We start from the raw sequence: 24,041 nt of genomic DNA on the forward strand, positions 1-24,041 counted from the left end.
TGTGGTAAAGCAAAATTCTAGGAATGTTCATTTTAATTTTAACTGAAAATGGTGTAGTGCCTTACGTAATATATTGGTTAGAAATTCTCATTGGTTAATGTTTTACTTTAATAATAGTCTTGTATTTTTTAGTCATTATAAAAAAACTTAAAATTTTAATACATCATTATTTTGATCAGTTTTATAAACATATTTCTCAAACTATGTATTATAGTAATTTACCCAGCAAAAAATCTATTAGTACATTCATAATTATAAAAAATGATTATGCTGAATTTGTGAATTTGCAAATAGTAATCCAAAGAATATCTTAACACCAGAGCCTCCCTTTTTCCATTATTTCTGAAAGATAAATTTAAAAATATGAGAGCATATCTGTAATCCAGTCAAAGTAGTACATTGGGGGACCAGGATCAGATACTAATGTATAATACATTTGCTTATTCATTTAAATGTTGGATTGCTCTTCATCTATGTTTTTGGCTAAGATTTTGGAGAAACAGTATATGACAACTAGCAAATAGAGCGAAACAGTTCTTACTCCTTCCTAAAAATAAAAGAATCCATGTGCTAAATGGTAAGGGACAATTTTAATTAATGTAATATAGCAAAATGGTAAAGGTTCTAGAAAATTTTGAAAACTGAAATTGTTTTTAGACCATTATGAAAATATACAATCTCAATTGAAAATAATGAAAGTGTGTTTTTTTTTTCATTTGCTTCTTTTAATGTGTTGTAACAGTTTAAATTTATTTTATCCTTAGCACTTAATTCGTAGTAGCGGAAAATTGATTCTTCTTGACAAGCTGTTAATTCGCCTAAGAGAACGAGGCAATCGCGTTCTCATTTTTTCTCAAATGGTGCGGATGTTAGATATACTTGCAGAATATTTAAAATATCGTCAATTCCCCTTTCAAGTGAGTATTTCTTTATCATTTTTAAGTTTCATCTAATTCCTCAGTTTATTTTACAGAATTAACTTGGAAATTATTTTGTAAATGAAGTGGATTTTTACATAAAATGTATTAGCCTTTGAAGAAATATGTTTTTAAAAAAATACTTGTCATAATTCCCTTTTTCTTTTCCCTTATATTTACCAATAAAGCACTTTTTCTTTCTTTAATTTCCTTTTAATTCAGTCTCTTATGCTTGCTTTAGATTTTGAAAACTATAATAGGTGGATATTAGAGTCAGGTGCTCTTGTCAGTACTTAAATATATTTAATCCTTACAGCATTTTTATAAATAGTGCCAGAAACATAGTTAACATTCAGTATGTATAGCTAGTAAATAGTATGTATTTTGTGCTAATAGTAAAATAGGAGAAGTAAGGGACTCACTACACATAATCCCTGCTCTGTTGGAATTCATAATCTGATGTGGGAGACAGACATTAAAGTGTAGGTAGTTACAAATGAACATAAACATTATCCCTGTGGCAAATGCTGTGAAGGACAGGTTTTTGTTGATATGAACAAGATTGAAAAATATATAGTCATTTTTTTAAGGGGAATAGTAGAAGAGTACCATTATTTGAGGGTTTTTAAAACCACTTTGATATGTAATTTCCATATTCCACTTAAAATATACCATTCATTGCTTTTTTAGCCTATTTTACAGATTTGTACAACCATTACCATGTCAGTTTTAGAGCATTTGTATCACCTCAGAAAGAAACTCTGTATCCTTTAGCTACTCCTTGCCTTTCCATTCCTCCTCTAGCCTTGCTCTGGTATATTTTTAAATAAGTTATTTTGTGTACATGGTCAAATGGAAAAAATAGTACAGAATTGCTTGTAAGCACTTCTTTACCATCAATTCCTTCTTGTTCTAAATCATTTCCTGGAGAGAATTACTTTTAACTTTTTTTGTTTGAGACCATGCTACAATAGATGATGTACCACTATCCTTATGGGCTTTCTAGTTGTAATTTTAAGTGTTTTTCTCAGATTTTTCCTTTATTTTTTTTATAGCTTTATTTTATGTATTTTTATGTGGTGCTCAGGATTGAACCGAAGGCCCCACGCACGTAAAGGCAAGCGCTCTACCACTGAGCCAAAATCTCAGTTCTTCAGGTTTTTCTTTTTAAAGTTAAAAATATGTATAGTGAAACTAAAAGTTCTTATAACCATTATCTTTTTAAAAGTAACATTTTCAGAAAGTATTTTTAAAATTATGTCAATTATGAACAATCACTTTGAGCTACATGTGTAAAATGAAAAACCTGAAAAAACTGTCAGTAGCAAGCAGTGTATATTAAACATCATTTGCAAAAAAAGAAATCTAAAAGGCATGTCATAAATAACTGCTGTCAGACTGGGGATGTGGCTCAAGCAGTAGCGCGCTTACCTGGCATGCGTGCAGCCCGGGTTCAGTCCTTAACACCACATACAAAGAAAGATGTTGTGTCCTCCGAAAACTAAAAAAATAAATAAATATTGAAATTCTCTCTCTCTCTCTCTTTCAAAAAAAAAAGTTTTTTTAAATAAATAACTGTTGTCATACCTAGTTTATTTTTCCTTATAAACCATTGGCATTCTCCTTATGTTAGAGCTCGTAGGGCACCTTGGATTTTCTTCTGTACTCTCAAGAGGAAGGTCACATTTAATCAGGCCACAAAAAGCAGTCTTTTCATATTGCCTTGGTGCCCTTTGTCCTACTTGACTCTGACTCAGTCATTCTTTGATAATTCCCTTAACCCAGTTAAGTAAAGTTGGCTACATGCTAAGCCAGTTGATGTGATTGTTGTTCACTGGTTGGAGTTCCCATGAACAATCTGTACTGTTGTTGGAAAAAAAAGGTGCGGGGGGGGGGGGGGCATTGTCAGGTACCAAGTAAATACCAAGTGAATATCTGTTTTCCTTGGGAGATATACTCAGAGTGAGCTTCTTGTAAAAATGGTGAATTGAACACGCACACTTATTTCTTTGTTCTTCTAGAAAGTCACTCAAATAGCAGTATAGTGCTTGGGGGTTGGTGGGTAGAAACTTTTCAGAACATAGATGAGAAAGGAAGAAATGGTAGAATCTGAATGGTAGGTAAATTCATGGTTACTAACTTAGTAGGTCTAAATGAACTGAATAATAATCAGTGCAAAAATTTTAGAAACACACTAATCTACATTGCAAAAATCTGCAAAGGTTCAGGAATTCTTAACACTAGTTATTCGGAAAATGGGATACAGGTGGGTTTTTAAAAAAAAAACAGATATTGAAAATATTTTTGAAAGGGACATATTTATACCTTTACTCCTTTCTGAAACTTCACTAAAATGGCAGCCTGGTTTAATGTTTGCTTTGTTATAAGAATTGCATTCAATGACCCAAACCAGTATCAACCAGAAAAATGTTTTTACATACGTTTATTATAATCTCAGTTCCTGAGTTTTTGTTTTTACTATTGTAACTCTAGTACCTTTTAGGTTTGTTATTATCTAGCTATTTTCTGCTGCCTTGCAAAAATACCATTGATTTTGGTTATTAATCTTATAGCTGGTAACTTTGTTACATGATGCATTTTAATAATTAAGGCAGTAATCATTCAGGCTTTCCATTTGATGGACAGTTATATTGTCTCTGTTAATTTTTTTTTATTTTTAATCCTTATAGGTTTTCTATAAAGACCTTTTTTTTCTTACTGCATTGGCCATGACATTTAGTCCAATGTTGAATAGCAATACTGATAATAATTATAATGATTCATCATTAAATATAATGTTTTCTATAAAATGTTTGTGCATATTTTATCAGGTTACAAACATTCATTTTTATAATTTGTCCACTGAGAATGTTTATACATGATTATTAAATGTCATTCACTATTCAAAATACTTTATACAGTAACAAAGCAGAGGTTGACATAGTTTCCCAACATACTAGTTTAACTCACCCACTGAATGCATGATTACAGTAAACAAGTTATTTCTAATCTAAAACAAATTTATTAAATGTCGATTATAATTAAAGTGAAAATAATAGCATTGTTTTTATTTTGTTTTCTTTTTTTCCTTTTACTCAATCCAGGACCTTGCGCGTGCTAAGCAAAGCTTTCCAATACTGAGCCACACCCCCAGCCCAATAACAGCTAATATTTAGGAAGTACTCAGTGTATGTCAAGCACTGTGCTTAGTTCTGTAGTCTGTGAAGGAGGCACTTATTGTTATGTCCATTTTACTGAGAAGTTGACACTGAGAAAATTCAAATCTCTTGCTCAAGGCATTCAAGATAGTTATTCAGGCTTTTGGAATAAAGCCTTCAGTGCCTTTGAAGCTTTAGCATGCATTAGAATTAGAAGGAGGGCTTTTGCTGAACCCTTCTGATTCAATAGATGTGGAGTGAGAATCAAGTTTTAAGTTGTTATGTTCTTAGTTGACACTAATGCTATTGGTTCAGTAACCACACTGGACTTTATCAATGTTTTTTGAAGTGTGGATTGTGACAGTTAATGGATCCTGGGAATCAGTTTAATGAGTTTCAACAACATTTTAAGAGATAAAACAGCTTCTAAATTATGAAACTATAGTACATCTCATGAAACTTATTTCAGGTATATGTATTCATTAACATATCTCCTACAATGAGTCTTAAGCAGAACAGTGTGACTGCTGATACTATATATTCTCTTGGAAACAATCATTGGTAAAGAACACAGATTAGAGAAAGATCTGGACATTGTTTTATTATAGTACTTTGTATTCATAAAGTTGTAGTAAAGGGCATATGCCTTTTTATACTTAATTTTATAATTTTAATTGTTTTTTTAACATTTTGAGTGTGGTATATGCCTTATTTTAATGTGTTTTATTCTAGAGATTAGATGGATCAATAAAAGGGGAGCTGAGGAAACAAGCTCTAGATCATTTTAATGCTGAGGGATCAGAGGTATGAATGCTTTAAAAATTGTAAATTTTGTTTCAATCCTGTATTTTCTGTAGTCATATTTATACTTTGATTAAAAAATTTATTGGTATTAGCTAGTTTATTAACAAATGGCTTTTTTTTAAAGTCTATTTTCTGTTAAATCTGAAAAATTTTATACTCTAATTAACAATACCATTTCATCATGTTAGTTAATTTGCTTTAAAGTGAATAACCCACTTTCATTTAGAATTCTTTGTTATGTACCTTATCCTTTATTTTTTAAAGTAATGAACATTACATATATAGTCAAAGCCTCATCACTCCCCTATTCCATTCCCTCTTTTTACCATAATTAAATACTAAAGTAATTTGTTTTTTATTATTAACATGTTTATTTGTATTTTGGAGTATTGTTTATTGCTCTTTCTAAAGGTTTATATATTAATTTTCAATGTTGATTTTCAATTTTATTAGTAAAATTATTTTTAATTTACAAAATCAATTTTTTTTGGTTTGATTATTCATTCACTTATTAGAATTTTAAATCTTGCTTATTTACATTTTCTTATAGGATTTCTGCTTTTTGCTTTCTACAAGAGCTGGTGGTTTAGGGATTAATTTAGCCTCTGCCGACACTGTGGTTATATTTGATTCTGACTGGAATCCACAAAATGATCTTCAGGCACAGGCAAGAGCTCATCGAATTGGGCAAAAAAAACAGGTATTTTTGATTTCTGTTATTTTACTAGTTTAGAATATTTTTTATGATTAGTATTTAGAATTGTTTAAGATCATCAGGAGATAGAGGAAACATAGTCATTTTGCTGTTTTATTTAACCAATTAGTTATTGAGGAAACCAGTTTACCACACCTGGAGAGTCAGACAGAATAGTTATCTTAACTATCTTCAAATAACTTGGTTGTTTTAAATGAGATTTTGAGCAGTAGCTGATATATTAGCCATATATTGTCCCTGTGCTTACAAGATAACACACACATAAAAGCTACTTTCATTTTATAGATTTTGTTCAACCAACTGGCACCACTGTAACAAAATATTTCACTACTGTTGTAACTATTCCAACCATATAGAACCTCTTTCTGACTTTAAAAAATAGAGGAAGTCCTTTTCAATTTTGGGAAGCTTTGTTTTGTAGTTGAGGCTTCTTCATTGTCTTGTGGAGAGATTCATAGAATTTTATATTTCACGAGTGATGAAACATCAGAATCATAGGAACTGCCATAAGTTCATTAGAAATTTAACATTTTTTTTTTCTTTTTTCCCAGCTAAATCAACTTTAAATAACGAATTACTTTTCAAAAAAAATAGAGAAGAAAATCTATTAGCTAAACTGTAAAATAGAAAGATATATTCTTAAAAATTTCTAAAATTGAAGAACTTTAAATATATTGTTATTTTTATGTATTTTGCTTATAATAATGAAAACTTCATGTTGGATGATCCAGTTTATATATTAATGTTTGGGCACTTCAGGTTAGCACAACAAATCCTTTTACTGCAATTTTCCTTCCTCATGCCTGTTTTTACAGGTGAATATATATCGTCTAGTTACCAAGGGATCCGTTGAAGAAGATATTCTTGAAAGGGCCAAAAAGAAGATGGTTTTAGATCATCTTGTAATTCAAAGAATGGACACAACTGGCAAGACTGTACTTCACACAGGTTCTGCTCCATCAAGGTGGTTACTTGTATAAAAAATGCTATTTTAGTGTTACCTTAAACTCATTTTTCTAAAATTTTATATCACTGAGTGGATCACTGAAGTGCTATATTTTTGAAGACTAATTTCAGTCAGAGTGTGTACCTTCAATACTTGGTTTCTCTACTACAGATTTATTCTCATGAACTTCTACACTTCAAAATTTCCTTAGTTTAAAAATAACTATATTAAAACTTCCCCATTTAATTTTCTTATGTAACAATTATAAAGGTGACTTTGTAAATGTAATAAAAGTGCCATGTAAATATGAACTATTAAAATTAAACATTTTTATTTGTTTTGTTTTTAGTTCTACTCCTTTCAATAAAGAAGAATTATCAGCCATTTTAAAGTTTGGTGCTGAGGAACTTTTTAAGGAACCTGAAGGAGAAGAACAAGAGCCCCAGGTTAAAAAAAAAAAAAATGTATACTCAGAATGTGTACTTTATGATAGAAAGGAAAGATTCACATGTATTTAAAATAAAGTTTGTCTTTTAATTATAGGAAATGGATATAGATGAAATCTTGAAGAGGGCTGAAACTCATGAAAATGAACCAGGACCTTTAACTGTAGGAGATGAGTTGCTTTCCCAGTTCAAGGTAGATTTTTCTTTATATAATTGAGAGGGATTGAGTTACCTAGTGTTTTGGTAATTTTTCTTTTATATAATAAGTAAGATAATTTTTCTCTTAAAATTTGTTTTTATAAAAATATTTTATTATTCAGAAAAACCAGTAGCAGCTGATATGATTAAGAGGCCAAATTGCTTATGAACAGATAAACTTAGTTGGGTGGGGGAAGCTGTTACTTTCTAATTATCTTCTAGAATAATTAATGCTCAGCAAATAGCATGCCCTCAAGAATTTGAGTAAATGAATGACGACTTTTAACTGATTTTTTAAATATATATATATATATATTTAAATATGTATATATAAGTAGATATTCACAATACCTTTATTTTGTTTATTTAGTTTTTTTAATGTGGTGTTGGGGATCGAACCCAGTGCCTCATGTGTGCTAGGCAAGTTCTCTACCACTGAGTCACAACCCCAGCCCCTTTTAACTGATTTTTATTAGAGCAATTTTTTATATTATATCAATTTAAGCATTATCATTAATGCTTATGAAGACTAATAAGGAAACACAATCACTAATAAGAAAATTTAAATCTATCAGACAAAATAAGCAGTAAGTTAACCATTTATTAATACTTATACACGATTTGGTGAGGGTACAGAGCTATAAAAAGATCTAAAACAACATATATCAGCTGATGTTATATTAGTATTGGTAACCAGCTTTAATGAGTGCTTGCTATATACCAGACTCTCGGTGCTTTAAATGTTATTTTCTCCTCACAAAAGTTACTTTGCTGTTTCTGTGTATTCCTTTAGAAATGAAAACACTAGGACTTAGGGAACCCAAGCCATTTATCTGAATTCTAACAGAGCTCCATGTCTCTATCCTTAGCTCTTTACATTCTGGTTTTTTGGTTATTTTTTTTTTTTTTTTTTTTTTGATCCTAAAGATAAGACTGTTGCTCAACAGCACTTGGTAGTTCATGGACTGGTCTGGTCTGGGAATTCTATAGAATATTATTTAATGTGTTAATAATATAAATTACCTTTTTTCATTATTTACTTGTTAACTGACTCTAGTTTGTTATCTGCCTCTAGTTCTGTTACACTAATAATTTTATTGAGCAGCAGGGCAAAGAGAAGCTTTCCTGGAGGGAATATTGTTAAAGAGTCATTTGGTTTGATTCTCTATGCCCTAATGAAGAAGTAAATGCAGATAGGTTAGCAGTCATATCTGGTTTACCTTATAGTCTTAGTCATATTCATTTTCCCAAGATATTTTTGTTCTGTATAGTTTTATTTATTTATTTATTTATTTGGTGGGAGGGTTGAACCGGGGATTGAACTCAGGCACCCAATCACAGACACATATCCCCAGCCCTATTTTGTGTTTTGTGTAGAAGAGACAGGGTCTCACTAAGGTGCGTAGTGCCTCGCTTTTTGCTGAGGCTGGCTTTGAACTAGCAATCCTCCAGCTTCAGCCTCTGGAGCCACTGGGATTACAGACATGCGCCACTGTACCTGGCTAGTTTTTGTTTTTGAGTGCAGCCTTGCTATGTTTTGTTGCCCAGGCTGGCCTCAAACTCCTGGGCGAATGATCTTCCTGCTTCGTCCTCCTGGGTGGCTGAAATTATAGGCACAGGATGCTGTTTTCCTACTGATATAATGTTTTTTCCCCCAGGTTTTAACATGTTACCGTTTCTCTCTTTAAGAAATTTATAATTTATGAATACATTTTTCTATACTACATACTCTGTTAAAATTTCTGAAATTTATCAGGTTGCCAATTTTTCAAATATGGATGAAGATGACATTGAATTGGAACCTGAAAGAAATTCAAAAAACTGGGAAGAAATCATTCCAGAAGATCAAAGAAGACGGTTAGAAGAAGAAGAAAGGCAAAAAGAACTTGAAGAAATTTATATGCTCCCAAGAATGAGAAACTGTGCAAAACAGGTGACTGTAATTTAAACTTTCCTGTTAGGAGTATAGTAATCACCTTGGACTGGTCTTTTTGTTTGTTTTGTTTTTATATATATATATTTTCTTACAGTATCTTTGATTTAATAATGTTTACCTTATAAAATGAGTTGAAAAGTGTTCCTTTCTTTTTTGGGGACTATTAGAGAACTCAGAAATATTTCTTTATTGGTGGAAGTATTGTTTGGGAAACTATCTAGGCCTATAATTTTCTATGGTGTTTGTAGAATATTTAATGATGTTCTTTTTTCACTTACCTAATGTTAGTATTTTCTTTCTTGACCATTCTAGGTAGAATTTAACCTATTTTATTAATCTTTTCAAAGAATCAACATTTTGTTTCATTGATTTTTCTATTTTCACTTTCATGTGTTTTTATTCTGTATCATTTCTTCCTTGCTTTTGGTTTCACTTGCTCCTTTTTTTAAAGGTCTTACGGTGTGAGCATAAATACTGAATTGTCTTTCTTTTCTAATATTAGCATTTAATTTTAAGGATTTTTTTTTATGAATTTCACATCTTAATGTTTTTCATTTCAGAATAATTTATAATTCCCCATGCAATGACTTTTTTGATCCGTAGTTTTCTTAGAAGTGTGTTTTTTAAATTTCCAAATATTTGGAAGATTTTTCAAGTATCTTTTTTAATGACTTCTATATACTGGTCAAACAGTTTCCTTTGTACAAATCGGATTTAAAGGATTTTTTTTTTCTTATGACCTGAAGAAACAAAATACTTAATTTTAATATAATGGTAACCTTAGTGTTACAAGCTCTCTTGTATCCTTTGGCAATAGGAAAAACTCTAATACGAGGCTTCTTTTTGCATTAATCTATTTTTTAGAACATTAAATTATAAGATTATTTGCATTGATTACTCAGATTTTTTGATGCCTCAAAATTTTGAACCAGAGGTATGATTCCTGCTTTACATTGGTCCTTGCCCAGCTACCTCTTTCCTAATGAAAGAGTTTTTTTGTTTTCTTTTCTACAACCATAATAGGGGGTTCTCTCATGCCCTTAGGCGAGTAGATGAGAAGGGTTTGGCAGAGCTTCCCACCTGTCCCCCAGAAGTTGACTGTATTACTTTTCTTTTGGCTTGCTCCTTGGATGTTCCCTCCAATTTCCCAGCATGCCTGTCCTTCTCATAAGTGCCTGGTGGAGGAGAAATACCTGAGAGTGGGTACAAGTTTTCACCCTGTCTTTGCTTGCTAGATGTCCTATGCTATTATGTTTGCCTACTTTTAGCCTTTAGCAGGTGTTGTGACTTGCAGTTGCCCTGCTGGTGATATATTCAGGGATTCACATGTACTAGGCAAGCTCTCTACCACTGAGCTATACCCTAACCCTGCCTTTAGGAAATTATACTTGCTTTCTTTTACCTGTTTGTATGATACTCAGAGTCTGTTACCTTAGCTCTTCACAAGTGATCCAGTATTCAATTAATTTTCATCTCTTCTTTTAAACTCCTATTTTTCTTTATATTTCACAGAAGTAGATTTCCCTGTTATTTCATCTCTGATGCATTTAAGAAAAATTATGATTTCATAGTTTAGATTTATTGTTAGGGTGGGATCCATGCCCTACCAGTTTTCTCTAGAACAAGCAGTAGTAGAACCAAATAATTTGGCCTGAAAGGGACTACATTTGTTGTTTCTTATTTCTGTGAATTCTAAAATTATTTCCTTTTGTAGTGCATGGGAAGTATAGTATTACATTAAGTCTTATGAAAGGGTTAGAGGAGGTTAAAATAATAATAGGGTTCAGAATATGTCTAGAAGCTTTGGAAAAACTCTTAATACAGTGTATTTTTTGCTGCATGTGTTAAAACTGTGGATATTAGGAATAGACATTTAGTGGATTACATGGTATTTTTTCTGTGAAATAGATATTTGACATATAGCCTAGTTAGAACAGCAATGGGTGAATATTTAGAAGGAAAGTAGAAAAGAGGGATAAGGAATCATTCTTCCCTACTCTGAGATACATGACTAATAGTATTATTACAGTATGTAACATTGTAATTTTTTAAATGGATTTCATTTCTTAGGTTAAATAGTAGTCACATTGTTATAGAATTTTTTTGCTCTTTGACAGTATATCATGAGTGTTAATTATTCTACAATGATAATATTGCTAAAATTGCCCTCTGCCCTCCATTAAATACCCACAGAGATAGATACATAGTGTCTGTTTTTCTGTACCATTATCAGTATTGTCTATTATTACTTATTTGGTATTTGTCAACAGTGATAGATTTTAAAAAGGAGTTGTTATTTGATTACTTGCTTATTAATAACTTTTCATATTTTTACAAAAGACTGATGATTATTATTGATTTATAAGCATGCTTAAATTATTAAGGCTATTAATAACCCTTTGTCATTAACATGTTATTTTTTGTTCTGTTTGCTTAATTACTTTTGCTTGTGGAATATTCTAAGTTTTTATAGAGTTTTTCTTTGCCCATTAGATAAAAGCTTAACTTTACCCTAAGTTGGGTGAATTTTTTTTTTTCAAATTCCAGATTAGTTTCAATGGAAGTGAAGGGAGGCGCAGTAGAAGTAGGAGATATTCTGGATCTGATAGTGATTCAATCTCAGAAAGGAAAAGGCCAAAGAAACGTGGAAGACCACGCACTATCCCTCGGGAGAATATTAAAGGATTTAATGATGCAGAAATTAGGCGGTAAGATGATAATAGACCATTTTGTTTTAATTTGGTTTCATAGAAAGTAAAACTAAAATCTGAAAATCTAATAATTTTCAAAAATTAAGATGATAGTTTTAGAAAAGGCAAATATATGATGTTTGAGTAGGAATTGAGCATTCCTTCCTGGCTTTTGGGTTCATTATAACTGTAAAACAAGTTCAACTTCTAATCTTTGCATGTTATTTATTGCTAGGCTAGACTACTAAAATTTTTTGATTTTATTAATGTATTTCAGAATAATGGTTTTGTTTATTAAAAATTCACACTGCTTTGTTGATTCCCAGGATTAGTAATTTTTTTGTGGGAATAATGTAGTTCTGTATTTTTCTAGTGTCTTAACATTGAAGTGATTGCTTTTTGAAAGTAACCATGTTTAAAACATTTCTGGGATTGGGGATGTAGCTCAGTGGTAGATTATGTATTTATTTAGCATGCCCAAAGCATCTGATCACCAGCACCACAGAACAAACAACAGTAACAAACCATCTCTGATATGACCAAGTAGGAAATGGGTTAAGATTAGCCATGCAGGATAAATTGTAGTTTTTGCTCAAAATATACTATATTTCTTTAAGGGGAATAGGGTAGCAACTTATTTTGTTAATATCATAATTTTGCATGTGAAATTTGTAAAAAGATTGTTCATTACTCTAGAGTTTGTTGTTTTGTTTCTTTCAAGCCATTGTAACTTTTGTCTTTTAAATCATAGACCTGACTGATAAGGTTCTTCCTCATTCTTCCTAGCAGACAACTAAATACATTGTTAGCTTTCCTTAAGAGCACTTTTATGACATCTGATTTGCTGGTTCTGTTTTTACTTGGAGACGCATTTCATCTTCTACTTTTCCTGGATATTTTTTCTCATCTATCAACCACCTACATAGCTTTTTTTCTGAAGTAAAATTTTGATTTTCCATTGTTTAGTGTAATACCACACATCTGTCTTATTTTTATCAGCACTTGGAATGTGAGGAGGTGTAGTATGATTGATAATTATTCTGGAGACACTTCCTGTGATAACTTTGAACCCTTTTCCAGTCTTGTGAAAATAATAAAGTAATTCTAAACTAAAATTTAGCTTCTATTGTTTTATTTACATTGGTATCTTAAGTTCATCCTGGGTGTAAAAGTACTTGTTTTACTTTGGTATATAGCTTCATGTTTTGACATTTGTGTATTTATAACATACCTTTTTCATTTTTTTTGTTAGTACATGTGCTTTGAATTTATTTTTGCACTAATAAGTATCTTATTTCTGCATATGTTGTAAATATATGTATATTTTTAAATGGATAATGAAGATCACATTTCAACCAAGTATTTATTTTCTGCTAGGTTTATCAAGAGCTATAAGAAATTTGGTGGCCCTTTAGAAAGGTAAATGCATTTGTCATCCTCATAGAATTCTAAAATTTTATGTAACTGTCAGCTTGCTTTAGTTGTATTAATATTTAGTTTGCTACCTTTTTTAATTTGCTTTTAAGAGGCACTTAACAATCTAGGAATCAAATTTTAGATTTTTTAAAAAAGATTTATTTTTTATTGTGGTGTGTAAATTTTTCTTATCTATAAATGAAGTTGTCTAAAACAAATTTAAATTTTATTTTTATAGCTAATTATTTTTTATTGTTTGACTTTTCATTATACAACTTATGAACCACAAATTTATTCATAGAGGTGCTGAGTTGCTAATTTAATTTACCACTGTTTTTTCTAATTAGAAAAATTCTTAGTTTTAAAAATTACACCCTCTTAGTACATAAACAACTAAAATTTTTTAAGCTATGTGTTAATCCCAATAATTGTTGGTCATATAAATATTCTTTGTCTTTTGTTGTAGCCAACCCTTTCTGAATGTAGAGCAGCAAAGACTCAAATTAATTGACTTTTTCCTCTTAAAAACTTTAAAAATAGAGATTATTATATTTTCTTTTGAGGCAACTAAAAATGCAATGAAATACATGCATAATTATTTTAGATGGTGGAAAAAATGTCTAAGTTAATTTTTCTTTATGTTCTCTGTTGCATAGTTTACTCTCACTTATAATTGTCATAAAGCTTTTGTATTATTTAAAATTTGATCAATTTGTAAAAAAAGATTTTATAGAATTGGCATATGATTTTCAAATCTGTATACCTATTATACAGTTTTCCAATTAATTTTCCAATTGCTCTGTAATGAGTTTTCAGAATTCATTGTCTTGGAATATGTAAACAATTTGTATTTCTCCTAAATTATTCTAGGTTTTTTCATGTTTTAAACTAGAATTTATAAGACATTTATTAGAGTGACATTTTGATCTTAAAATAGAAAACTTGGTTTATCACAAACAGTGCTACATCATTTAACACATATGCCTGAAATTTATCTTATTTTGATACAGATTAGATGCAATTGCTCGAGATGCTGAATTAGTTGATAAGTCAGAAACAGACCTCAGACGATTAGGAGAATTGGTGCATAATGGCTGCATCAAAGCTTTAAAGGATAGTTCTTCAGGAACAGAACGAACAGGTAATATTAAAATGAGTGATTTAAAAGAGAAAAATGAAAGTTTCAAGATATACTTTTTGAGTTAGGTGTTATGTCTTAAATTACGTGTTTATTAGTTTTAGAAGGTGTTTTACAAGACAAAGGAAGGTCCTGAGTTAGAGGAAATGGAGAACAGATTCCAGTTTTGAAGGCAATAGAATCTATCCTTTAGAGTCCCTGATGTATTCTGATTGGGACACAATGTCAGAAATTACTGTTAGTTAAACTTTCTTTTTAATATGGATAAGTAGGAGAAGAAAATGTAAATATATACATGTGATATTGGTTTGGTGCACAGTTATTTTATTATGCTTATTTTGCAGTTCATATGCCTGAAGAAAAATATTTACATGAGGTTTAATAATAGATATGCTAAAGAAAAAAAATCATACTAGAATTCTTATTTAGAGGCTGACAGAACAAATAGATGATCTATTTTGTATGATTAATAATTTACTTAATTACATGAAATACAATTTGAATCTACATCTGCCAGATTGTAATGATTGGTTTATTATGTATAGTGAAAGTTAAGTTTTGTCAGTAATCCCTTTCTTAATGGTATAAATAATACTTAAGTAATAGCACATATTGTTTTGTATTTTGTAGAATTATGCTTTATATGTTTTTCTATACTCTTGTCTAAAAAATTAAGGTGGGAGACTTGGAAAAGTGAAGGGGCCAACATTCCGAATATCGGGAGTACAAGTGAATGCCAAGCTGGTCATCTCCCATGAAGAAGAATTAATACCTTTGCACAAATCTATCCCTTCAGATCCAGAAGAAAGAAAGCAGTGAGTTACTTTATAAAATTTTTGTTGTTAAGTAGCTTTGATATGAAGGTATGTTAAGTTTTTGTGGCATTGTTGGCTACTTTTGGACCAGGATTTTTAATGACTCAAATGTTTTTCAGAATTAATTTTTTAATGTCAGTTATAAACATGGAAGTAATTATTAACTTTAATAATAGGTATACAATCCCATGCCACACGAAGGCAGCTCATTTTGATATAGACTGGGGCAAAGAAGATGATTCCAATTTGTTAATTGGTATTTATGAATATGGATATGGAAGTTGGGAAATGATTAAAATGGATCCTGACCTCAGTCTAACACATAAGGTACTGTATATCTCTTGACTTTGTTGGTTTTAATTTATTCTAATCTTTTAGATTATTATGGAAATAAACTAGGAATAAGCAACCAAGGCTCTGGTTAGTTGTGTGCTCCTGGCTTCTTTAGAACTTTGTTTTCATGAAAGGATTAAGTTTAAATAAGTGATTTCTGAGTCTTTTGCCATACTTCTGGAATTATATTTTTGTTATTAAGACAGGTACAGACAGGTATATTTTCCTTTAGATTATTGGATTAGAAAATCTTCTGTTACATCATTAACTTGTTTGAAGACAAAAAACAATCCTTAAGCTGTCAAGGTTTTTAAAAATATGTATTTTTAAGTTTTTTGGTGATTTGATTCTACTGTGTTAGGTAAAAGAATATCTTTGCATAAAATGGAAAACACTGGAAGTAATTTTTTTTTGGTACCTCTTTAGATAAGTACTAACTTTTAGATATCAATGCTTTATCATTTGTTCCTATTAAGGAAAACTTAAATGTCAAGATTTCCACTGTGAAAATTTCCTCAGGAGGTCACCTTCTAAATAGGTGGTACTCTGTATTCCAGGAATTGTTATATATATATGGTGTTATTGAGAGGAAGGGATTCTAAGGATAATGTAACATTTAATAACAGCAAATGTTAAATGCACTTTTTTGTATATTTGAAAGAAATTTGTAATCAAACTTTTCTGTTTTTATTTTGAAAGGTAATAACAAGGGACTTTTTTTGAGGCATATTTATTTAGGATTCATTTCTTAGAAAATTAAATTTTGCCTGTGGTGTAGATATTTTTTAAAATGTATATTGAATGAGTCATTTCTATAAATACTAAAATTTGTAACTTTAGTGAGTTATTGTATTTCTTAAAATGGTTAAATATTTTTTACCAGTAAACTTTTTTCCACATTTTTTATTGTTGCATGTAGTTGTATACATTGATGGTATTTATTGTTACATGTTCATACCTGCACACAGTATAATTTGGCCTGTCACCAATAAGCTTTTTATGTTATTTAACCTGAAATTATATTGCTTTTTCAGATTCTTCCAGATGATCCTGATAAAAAACCACAAGCAAAACAGTTGCAGACACGTGCGGACTACCTCATCAAATTACTTAGTAGAGACCTTGCGAAAAAAGAAGCTCTGAGACTTTCTGGTGCAGTAAGTTAAAATTGAGATGCTTAAGAGTGGTTTACTTTTCTTTTGTATAAGGTAAACCTAGTTTACTGACCATCCTAGACATGCATAGTTAATACAGCTTATAGTTTTTCTTTAAAGTTTTATTTGAATATGGTAATGTTTTCCTTTAAATTATTTCACCATATATATTAAAACTGATGAGTTCATTTTTTTCTAGTATTTGGGTAGGGATTAAAGAAAATTTGTTAGAGTGTTGAGTATTCTTTGAGAGGTTGAGCCAGGGAGCTGTTTTATTGGAATGCATTAGACTTTAAGTAGTAGTATCAGAGGTCGCTGACCTTATTTATGTGGAAGCTCCAAAAAAAGACACTAAGAAGGGGATGATTGGAAACTTAAAGCATGACTTATGACTACAATAACTACCTGGGTACTACTAAAACTGATTTTTAATGGTATCTCTGGTACCATTGAATTTAATCAAGGTTGATAATAACCTAATTGTGAAAATCCACTTATATTACTCATTCCTGTTTTGTTTTGTTTGTTGTTGTTGTTTTGTTTGAGTACTGGGGATTGAACTCAGGGGCTCTAGACCACTAAGCCACATCCCACTCAAATTACTTGTTTTTTAATTTAGAGACAGGTTCTCACTCAGTTTCTTAGGGCCCCACTAAATTGCTGAGGCTGGTTATGGACTAAAGATCCTCCTGTCTCAGCCTCCCAAGCTGCTGGGATTACAGGCGTGAACCACCATGCCCGTCTTACTCATTTCTTGGCTAGTATTTATTAAAGTATGGGTGGGATATATATTATAACCTTTATATTTAGTATTTTTGAAGTTTTTAAATAATGAAATCTCTGGGCCAGGATGTAATAACATGTACCTAGCATGGTCAAGGTCCTGAGTTCAATTCCCAATGCTGCAAATGATAAAAATGAAAAATTTAAAAAAAAAATTGTGGGTTTGGTTAAAATAAAAAATAATGTTTTTAGGGAGGTTTAAAGAGAAGAAAAATAAGAGCTAAGAAGAATAAAGCAATGAAGTCTGTGAAACTGAAAGAGGAAATAAAGAGCGATTCCTCTCCCCTGCCTTCAGAGAAGTCTGATGAAGAAGATGATAAGGTAAAAATGCATTTTTAGAACAGTAACATTTTCTATGGAGATGGGAACGTGGCATGTTTTCAAGTGCATTACATTTAAAAATTAAGCTAAGGTCTGAAATCTTACTTTTTAAAAAATATTTTTCCCCTTGCGATGCATAATGTAGTCTCTTATAGAACAGAATTCTACCTATGCAGTGGATACATTAGATGCGTAAAGCAAAGGTCCTTCCTTTTCAAACATTTGCCAATTAAATGAACTTCTGTCTCCTTTAAGGTTATTATTTGAATGGGACTGGCTTACTTTAGTTTATAGGAAGATAAACATTGCATGTGTCTTTAAGGGGATTCTGGGTTATTTCCTTCAGAATCCACATACATGCAATACATAGTCATGCCAAAAAAAAAAAAAAATTAGTCTTTGTCAAAATTCAGTTAGTAATACATTGGCCATACTTGCACTTTCTAGGATGAGATCACTTCTGTGAAACATCCAAATAAAAAAATTAAAACAGAAAGAGACAGTGAAGAAAAACCTGAGCCAGATGTTTGTATAAAGAAGGAATCAGAAGAGAAGAGGGAAGCAAAAGAAAAGGAGAATAAAAAAGAACTTAAAAGGGAGATAAAAGAAAAAGAGGATAAGAAAGATATAAAGGAAAAAGATTTTAAAGAAAAAAGAGAAAACAAAGTAAAAGAAGCTATGCAGAAAGAAAAAGACATAAAGGAAGAAAAGGTATGCAATTCATAATGTAAAATTTAGAAAATAAAACAATCAGCATATTTACATTTTAGGATACTAAATTGCATATCAGCCCATATAAGTCTATATAACTGAGTTTTTTAGAAGTATGTGTATGAATGTAGTAAAGGAGAAAAACAGGTTTGAACACATTTTAATGCCTTACATATATGGTAAACAATATAGGGTAGCTTTTTTAAAAAAAAGAAAATAAATAAAAATATTCAATGAGAATAAGCATGTGTAGGATAAATTGAGACAGTGTTTTCTGAAAGTTTTAATCATTTTGCCTTTGCTGTTGGGTTTTTGTTTTTATTTTCTCTTTTCAGCTGGGTGAATCCAAGTCTGAAAGTAAAGAAAGATCCAAAAAATCTTCAGTGTCTGATGCTCCAGTTCATATCACTGCAAGTGGTGAACCAGTTCCCATATCTGAAGAATCTGAAGAACTTGATCAGAAGACATTCAGCATTGTAAGCAGTAGACTTTCTGATTATTAGCATTAATTCATGTAACATTTTACTAAGTTGCAATTTCACCTATGAAATTGAGCTATGAACTTAGGAATGTATTTGAATGTGAGTTCAAATTGATATAAATAATAGATTTAAATTTTAGATAGTGTGCTAAAATTAGAATCAGTTTTGAAAAGCCTTAATAAGGATCGAAGGAGAAGGTTTTAGAGGGAACTGTTTTCCTTTAGCTTTGGAATTTTAAGATAAAAGAATTGTAAATTCTTAAACCAGTAGGTTTAGTATTCTAGTGTTTCTTCTCTATGGTGAAACATTATTTTTATGTCAGTTTATTAGAAACCAGTATTCTTAGAATACATAATAAAAATGGAAATGTTTTATTAACAAAGTAAAAGAAGAAAAAATTATATATAAAATATAAACCACAATTTTTTATTACTAGATTGAGTAGACCTAAAATTGTACTGTTAAATTATTGTGAATGTTTCTGAACACACTCACTTTCTGTACTTATTTTGTTTCAAACTGACACAGGTTCCCATACTTTATTTTTGAACAACAGATTTAAACTATACTAGTTCTACTTGCTAGCATGCTTTTATGTTACTCAAAGTAATTGGTACTTGTAAAGTTTTCAAACAGTGCTCTCCTCCAAAAAGCTCCAGAAACATGAAAATTGATAGTGATTTCAGTAGAGGTTATGACTGAATCCAGGTATGAGAGTAGAATGATAGAAACTAAAAAGTCTAAGTATAGAGCAAAATTAGAAAGAAGTAATAATTATAGAGAAAAGGACTGAGTAAGACAAGATAGGTATTGAATTTTCAGAGCTTGAACCAGGATTACGATATGCACATTATTCTAGACTTTTAAGGATTTATACTAGTTGAGCAATTAACATACATCACTGGTTAGACTGGGTTATTATCTTTTAGTTTTATCATTGTTGTTAATCAAATACTTTACTTGAAAGATATACATTTTCCCTTCTAACACTAAATTTGTGATCGACCACTATGTTATTCTTCTTGCCCTCTTTTCACGCTTTTTCTCTCCTTTGGATGCTGACTGGAAAGTACTGATAAATGAATACATGCTCATTCTCTGTAGATTTTATGACATTCCCCTACAATAGCTTTCCATGCTGTTTTAAACATAGTAGTTCCTACCACATTTTCACAGTTTTCTTGTTCTGTTAACAGTTGGTATCATTCCAATCACTGAGAATTTGGAACACTCAAAGTAAGCTGCTCCTGTCTACCATTTATTTATTTGAGTCATATGTACTATTTTTGGCCTTTGCTTTTTTTTTTTTAACAGAATTTTAAAAAAATTTGTTCTTTTTAGTTACACATGGCAGTAGAATGTATTTTGAAATACATACAGGAGTATACCTTGTCACTTTTGTAGTTGTACATGATGTGGTTACACTGGTCCTTTGTTCATACATGAACATAGACACAAGTTATGTCCAATTCATTCTACTGTCTTGCCCATTCATTTCCATCTCTACCTTCTTCCTCCCGCTATGACCTGTCCCATCTGATAAACCTCCCCACCTCCCTTTTTCTACACGTTGTAAGTCAGATCCACATATTAGAGAACATTCAACCTTTGGTTTTTGGGGATTGGCTTATTTCACTCACTTAGCATGATAGACTCCAGTTCCATCCATTTACTGGCAAATGCCATCATTTCATTCTTTTTTTATGGCTGAGTAATATTCCATTGTATATATGTACCACATTTTCCTTATTCATTCATCTATTGAAGGGTACTTAAGTTGGTTCCAAGTTTAGCTATTGTAGATTGAGCTTCTGTAACCATTGATGTGGCTGCTTTGCTGTAGTATGTTGATTTTAAGTCCTCTGAGTATAGTACGAGGAGAGGGACAGTTAGGTCAAATGATGGTTCCATTCCAAGTTTTCTGAGAAATCCATACTGCTTTCCAGAGTGGTTGCACCAATTTTCAGTTGAACCAGCAACTTATGAGTGTGTACCTTTTCCTTAACACATCCTACAGTGACCTTTCAAATCTCTTCTGTAGTCTCATGCACTGGGATTCCTTTTCTCATTTTTAAGGATAACCTTTTTATATTTGACTTTAATCAAGCCTCCCTATTTTCTGTTGACTTTTTTTTTTTTTTTAAATTCTCTCTGTTGGGTGGGAGTGAAGAAGATAAAACTCCTCACTTGAATCAGCTCTCCCTACTTTATATACTTAATTACTGAGTAAGGTAAGATTGTTCCTCTAGCTTCTTTTCTTTACCTACATTTCCTCTTGAGCTTTGTAACTTTCAGGACACTGCTCAAATGAAAAGTTTTCTTCTGTGCACAATGTATGAATTTTCTCTTCATTAATCTTCAAATGATCTTTTGTATATCTTGGAAATGAAGAATGGAATAATTTTAAACATGAACTCTGGAGCCAGACTTTCTAGGCTTACACTGGATTATACTTCTTTTTAAGGAATTCTGTTTTATTGGGAACTAGCTCTTAATGGTAAAAAATTAAACACTCTTTTCTTGTTCTTTATTCTGTTAGATATTTGCCGTATTGGCACTTCTTGATCTTCCTTATATTTCATTGATTTGTTTCAGAAATGATAGTGTAACTTAGTGCTAAGTTAAGAAATAGAGGATTTGAGTCATTTGACCTGGGTTTGACTGTTGTCACCTTGTTCTATAAAATAGATAGAAAAGGACTATTGTCAGGGTTGGATGCGATACATTTGAAGCAAATCATAGCCTTTAGTACCTAAAAAGGACTTTGTTAAGTATTATAATTTCTCTATTTCCTATCTTTAGACTTTAGCGTTGGCACACATTTTAGTCATCTATCCCTTTCTTCTCTGTTCACTTTCAAATTAGCAAATTCTTTTGGCTCTATACACAGAGACATCTCTAAATGTTCTTACTGCTTCTACCCTTACCTTTCTTCCTCAGTTTTTATTTCATACAGTTATCAGAGAGGTTTTTGATGGTTATCGGAAGAATAGAGTCATACCATGTTAATTCTGCATTTCAAATTCTCAAATGGTGTTTCCATCTTTTTCAAGATAAAAACAAAAGTAGAGCATCTGGTTAGCTTCCACCATCCTGCTATCTTTCTCTCACTTGGTTCCAGCCACGTTGGTATTCATTTTCTTCTAAACATATCAAGCAGATTTTAGGACATTTGTACTTACTCTTCCCTCTACTTGGAATGTCATAACATTTTAAGGTGTCTTCTCAAATATCATCCTTTCCCTAAAATCTTAATAAGTTAGGAAGCTCCTTGCTCTGATTTTTTTTTTTTTTTAATCAAAGCTGTTACCATTTAACTCTCAATGTTTTGCTTTTTTTTGTCTCTCTTAAGAAAAGTCCAGGTTTCAACATCACTGTCGGACTTACTGCTCTATTTCCTAAAAATAGATAATGACAGGAGTACAGCTTGTACTTAATATATATCGAACAGATTATTTTCTAGCAGGGTATAAACTATCATACCAAAAATTAGAAACAGAGCAACTATGGATAATGCTAAAATTATGTAGGAAATCAAGAATTTTCACTTTTTTAAAAAAAGGCATTGGGTGTAACTGAATTCTAGTTTGAACCAGAAGAATACACAATTCTAATGATACTTAACCTATTCTGACAAAGAATGAAAAACTTCCCAACTGACTCACCAGTAAAACAGAATACAATACTCCTAAGTAAATCCATACCAATACAGTGGCCCTTTAGAGTGGTGGAGTAAGGATTTCTTTTTTTAATAAATGGCATCAACTAAATATGTTGTCTGACGTTAGCCTGTCTTCTTAGAATCAAACTAAATTGCTCCTCATGTATAAATTTATATGGATATTTGTTTAAATGTGTTTTTATATTTATACTCATAAATTTTATCTATAGCTTATCCTTTTAGTAACATTTTTATTCTGATTTTGGTATACAGCCATAGTTTCTGTTAGTGTAATAAAACTGAATTATACAATTTTTGATGTCTCATCATTTTACCATGTAAGTATTTATCAAGGAAAAGCTTAATCTCCATCACCCATTCGCTATTCTCCAACACTCAAAATATAAAAGTAACAAAAATTATCATTAGTTGGGTGTAGTAGTACACATCTTTAATCCCAGCTACTTGGGAGACTGAAATAGGAGGATTATGAGTTCAAGGCCAGGCTGAGCAACTTAGCCAGAACTTATCTCAGAAAGTTAAAAGGGCTGGGAATACAGCTCAGTTTTAGAGTGTTTGCCTAGCATGTGTCAAGCACTGGGATCAATCCCCTGTACCACCAAAAAAAAAAAAATTTATTGCTTTGTCTCAAAGATTTGGATTAAACAGCTTATACACCTGTATTATATAAAGATCCATTTTTTTTTGCATTTTACTTATAGTTATTATAGGTAAGTTTTACTCTGAAATGTATTACTCTTGCCATTTCTTAGTATTTTCTGTTTAAGTCTACTCAGAATGGGACACTGTAATATAAAAAACAATTATTTTTCAGCTGAGTAAATTACAAAGCTTTTGCTTCCTTAAAGATTGATTTTTAAATAATGGAAATCTTTGTATATTAGTTGTGTGATTTAACTGCATATTTTGCCACAAACATTGCTATATTTACTCATGTAAATATCACTGAAATAGATCTTACTGAATTCATGTTTTTAATAAATTTATATGTTTCCCATTTTTAAGTGTAAAGAAAGAATGAGGCCTGTCAAAGCAGCTTTGAAACAACTTGATAGGCCTGAGAAAGGCCTTTCTGAAAGAGAACAACTGGAGCATACTAGACAGTGTTTAATAAAAATTGGAGATCATATTACAGAATGTCTGAAAGAGTATACAAATCCTGAACAAATAAAGCAGTGGAGAAAGTAAGTGACATAACTTTTCAGGAACTGGGCAATTTATAAATTTGTAACTATTTTGTGTTTTTATTTTTCTACCTCTGAAGATTAAGTGACAAAATAGCATCTAAAGAAGTAATGTGAGAGAATGAGTGTTTTAATTTTCTCCCTTTAATTTCAAAGCATTTTATTCATGAATGGTTATTTATCTATCATGATAAGCTACAGGTGGCATCTCT

The 24,041-nt window shown here is 31.0% G+C and overlaps 1 protein-coding gene across 5 annotated transcripts in view; it reads left to right on the top strand.

Annotated features, from left to right (window-relative positions):
• Positions 1 to 24,041, top strand: part of Chd1 (chromodomain helicase DNA binding protein 1) — a 93,305-nt gene that overhangs the window by 37,276 nt on the left and 31,988 nt on the right. For 2 of the 5 annotated variants that reach the window (XM_076856977.1, XM_076856974.1), the window contains exons 17-34: positions 765 to 917; positions 4,808 to 4,879; positions 5,430 to 5,579; positions 6,410 to 6,558; positions 6,890 to 6,986; positions 7,084 to 7,179; positions 8,941 to 9,117; positions 10,272 to 10,319; positions 11,668 to 11,828; positions 13,188 to 13,229; positions 14,237 to 14,367; positions 15,041 to 15,179; positions 15,356 to 15,506; positions 16,547 to 16,669; positions 17,642 to 17,770; positions 18,218 to 18,481; positions 18,817 to 18,957; positions 23,651 to 23,829. In XM_076856977.1, coding sequence (XP_076713092.1) covers positions 765 to 917; positions 4,808 to 4,879; positions 5,430 to 5,579; positions 6,410 to 6,558; positions 6,890 to 6,986; positions 7,084 to 7,179; positions 8,941 to 9,117; positions 10,272 to 10,319; positions 11,668 to 11,828; positions 13,188 to 13,229; positions 14,237 to 14,367; positions 15,041 to 15,179; positions 15,356 to 15,506; positions 16,547 to 16,669; positions 17,642 to 17,770; positions 18,218 to 18,481; positions 18,817 to 18,957; positions 23,651 to 23,829 — 2,402 coding nt within the window. The remainder of the gene's footprint in view (positions 1 to 764; positions 918 to 4,807; positions 4,880 to 5,429; positions 5,580 to 6,409; positions 6,559 to 6,889; positions 6,987 to 7,083; positions 7,180 to 8,940; positions 9,118 to 10,271; positions 10,320 to 11,667; positions 11,829 to 13,187; positions 13,230 to 14,236; positions 14,368 to 15,040; positions 15,180 to 15,355; positions 15,507 to 16,546; positions 16,670 to 17,641; positions 17,771 to 18,217; positions 18,482 to 18,816; positions 18,958 to 23,650; positions 23,830 to 24,041) is intronic. The other 3 variants (XM_076856976.1, XM_076856975.1, XM_076856978.1) reach the window with 3 other exon arrangements.

The sequence above is a fragment of the Callospermophilus lateralis genome, chromosome 5 (genome assembly GCF_048772815.1).
Source record: "Callospermophilus lateralis isolate mCalLat2 chromosome 5, mCalLat2.hap1, whole genome shotgun sequence".
Taxonomy (NCBI): Eukaryota; Metazoa; Chordata; class Mammalia; order Rodentia; family Sciuridae; genus Callospermophilus; species Callospermophilus lateralis.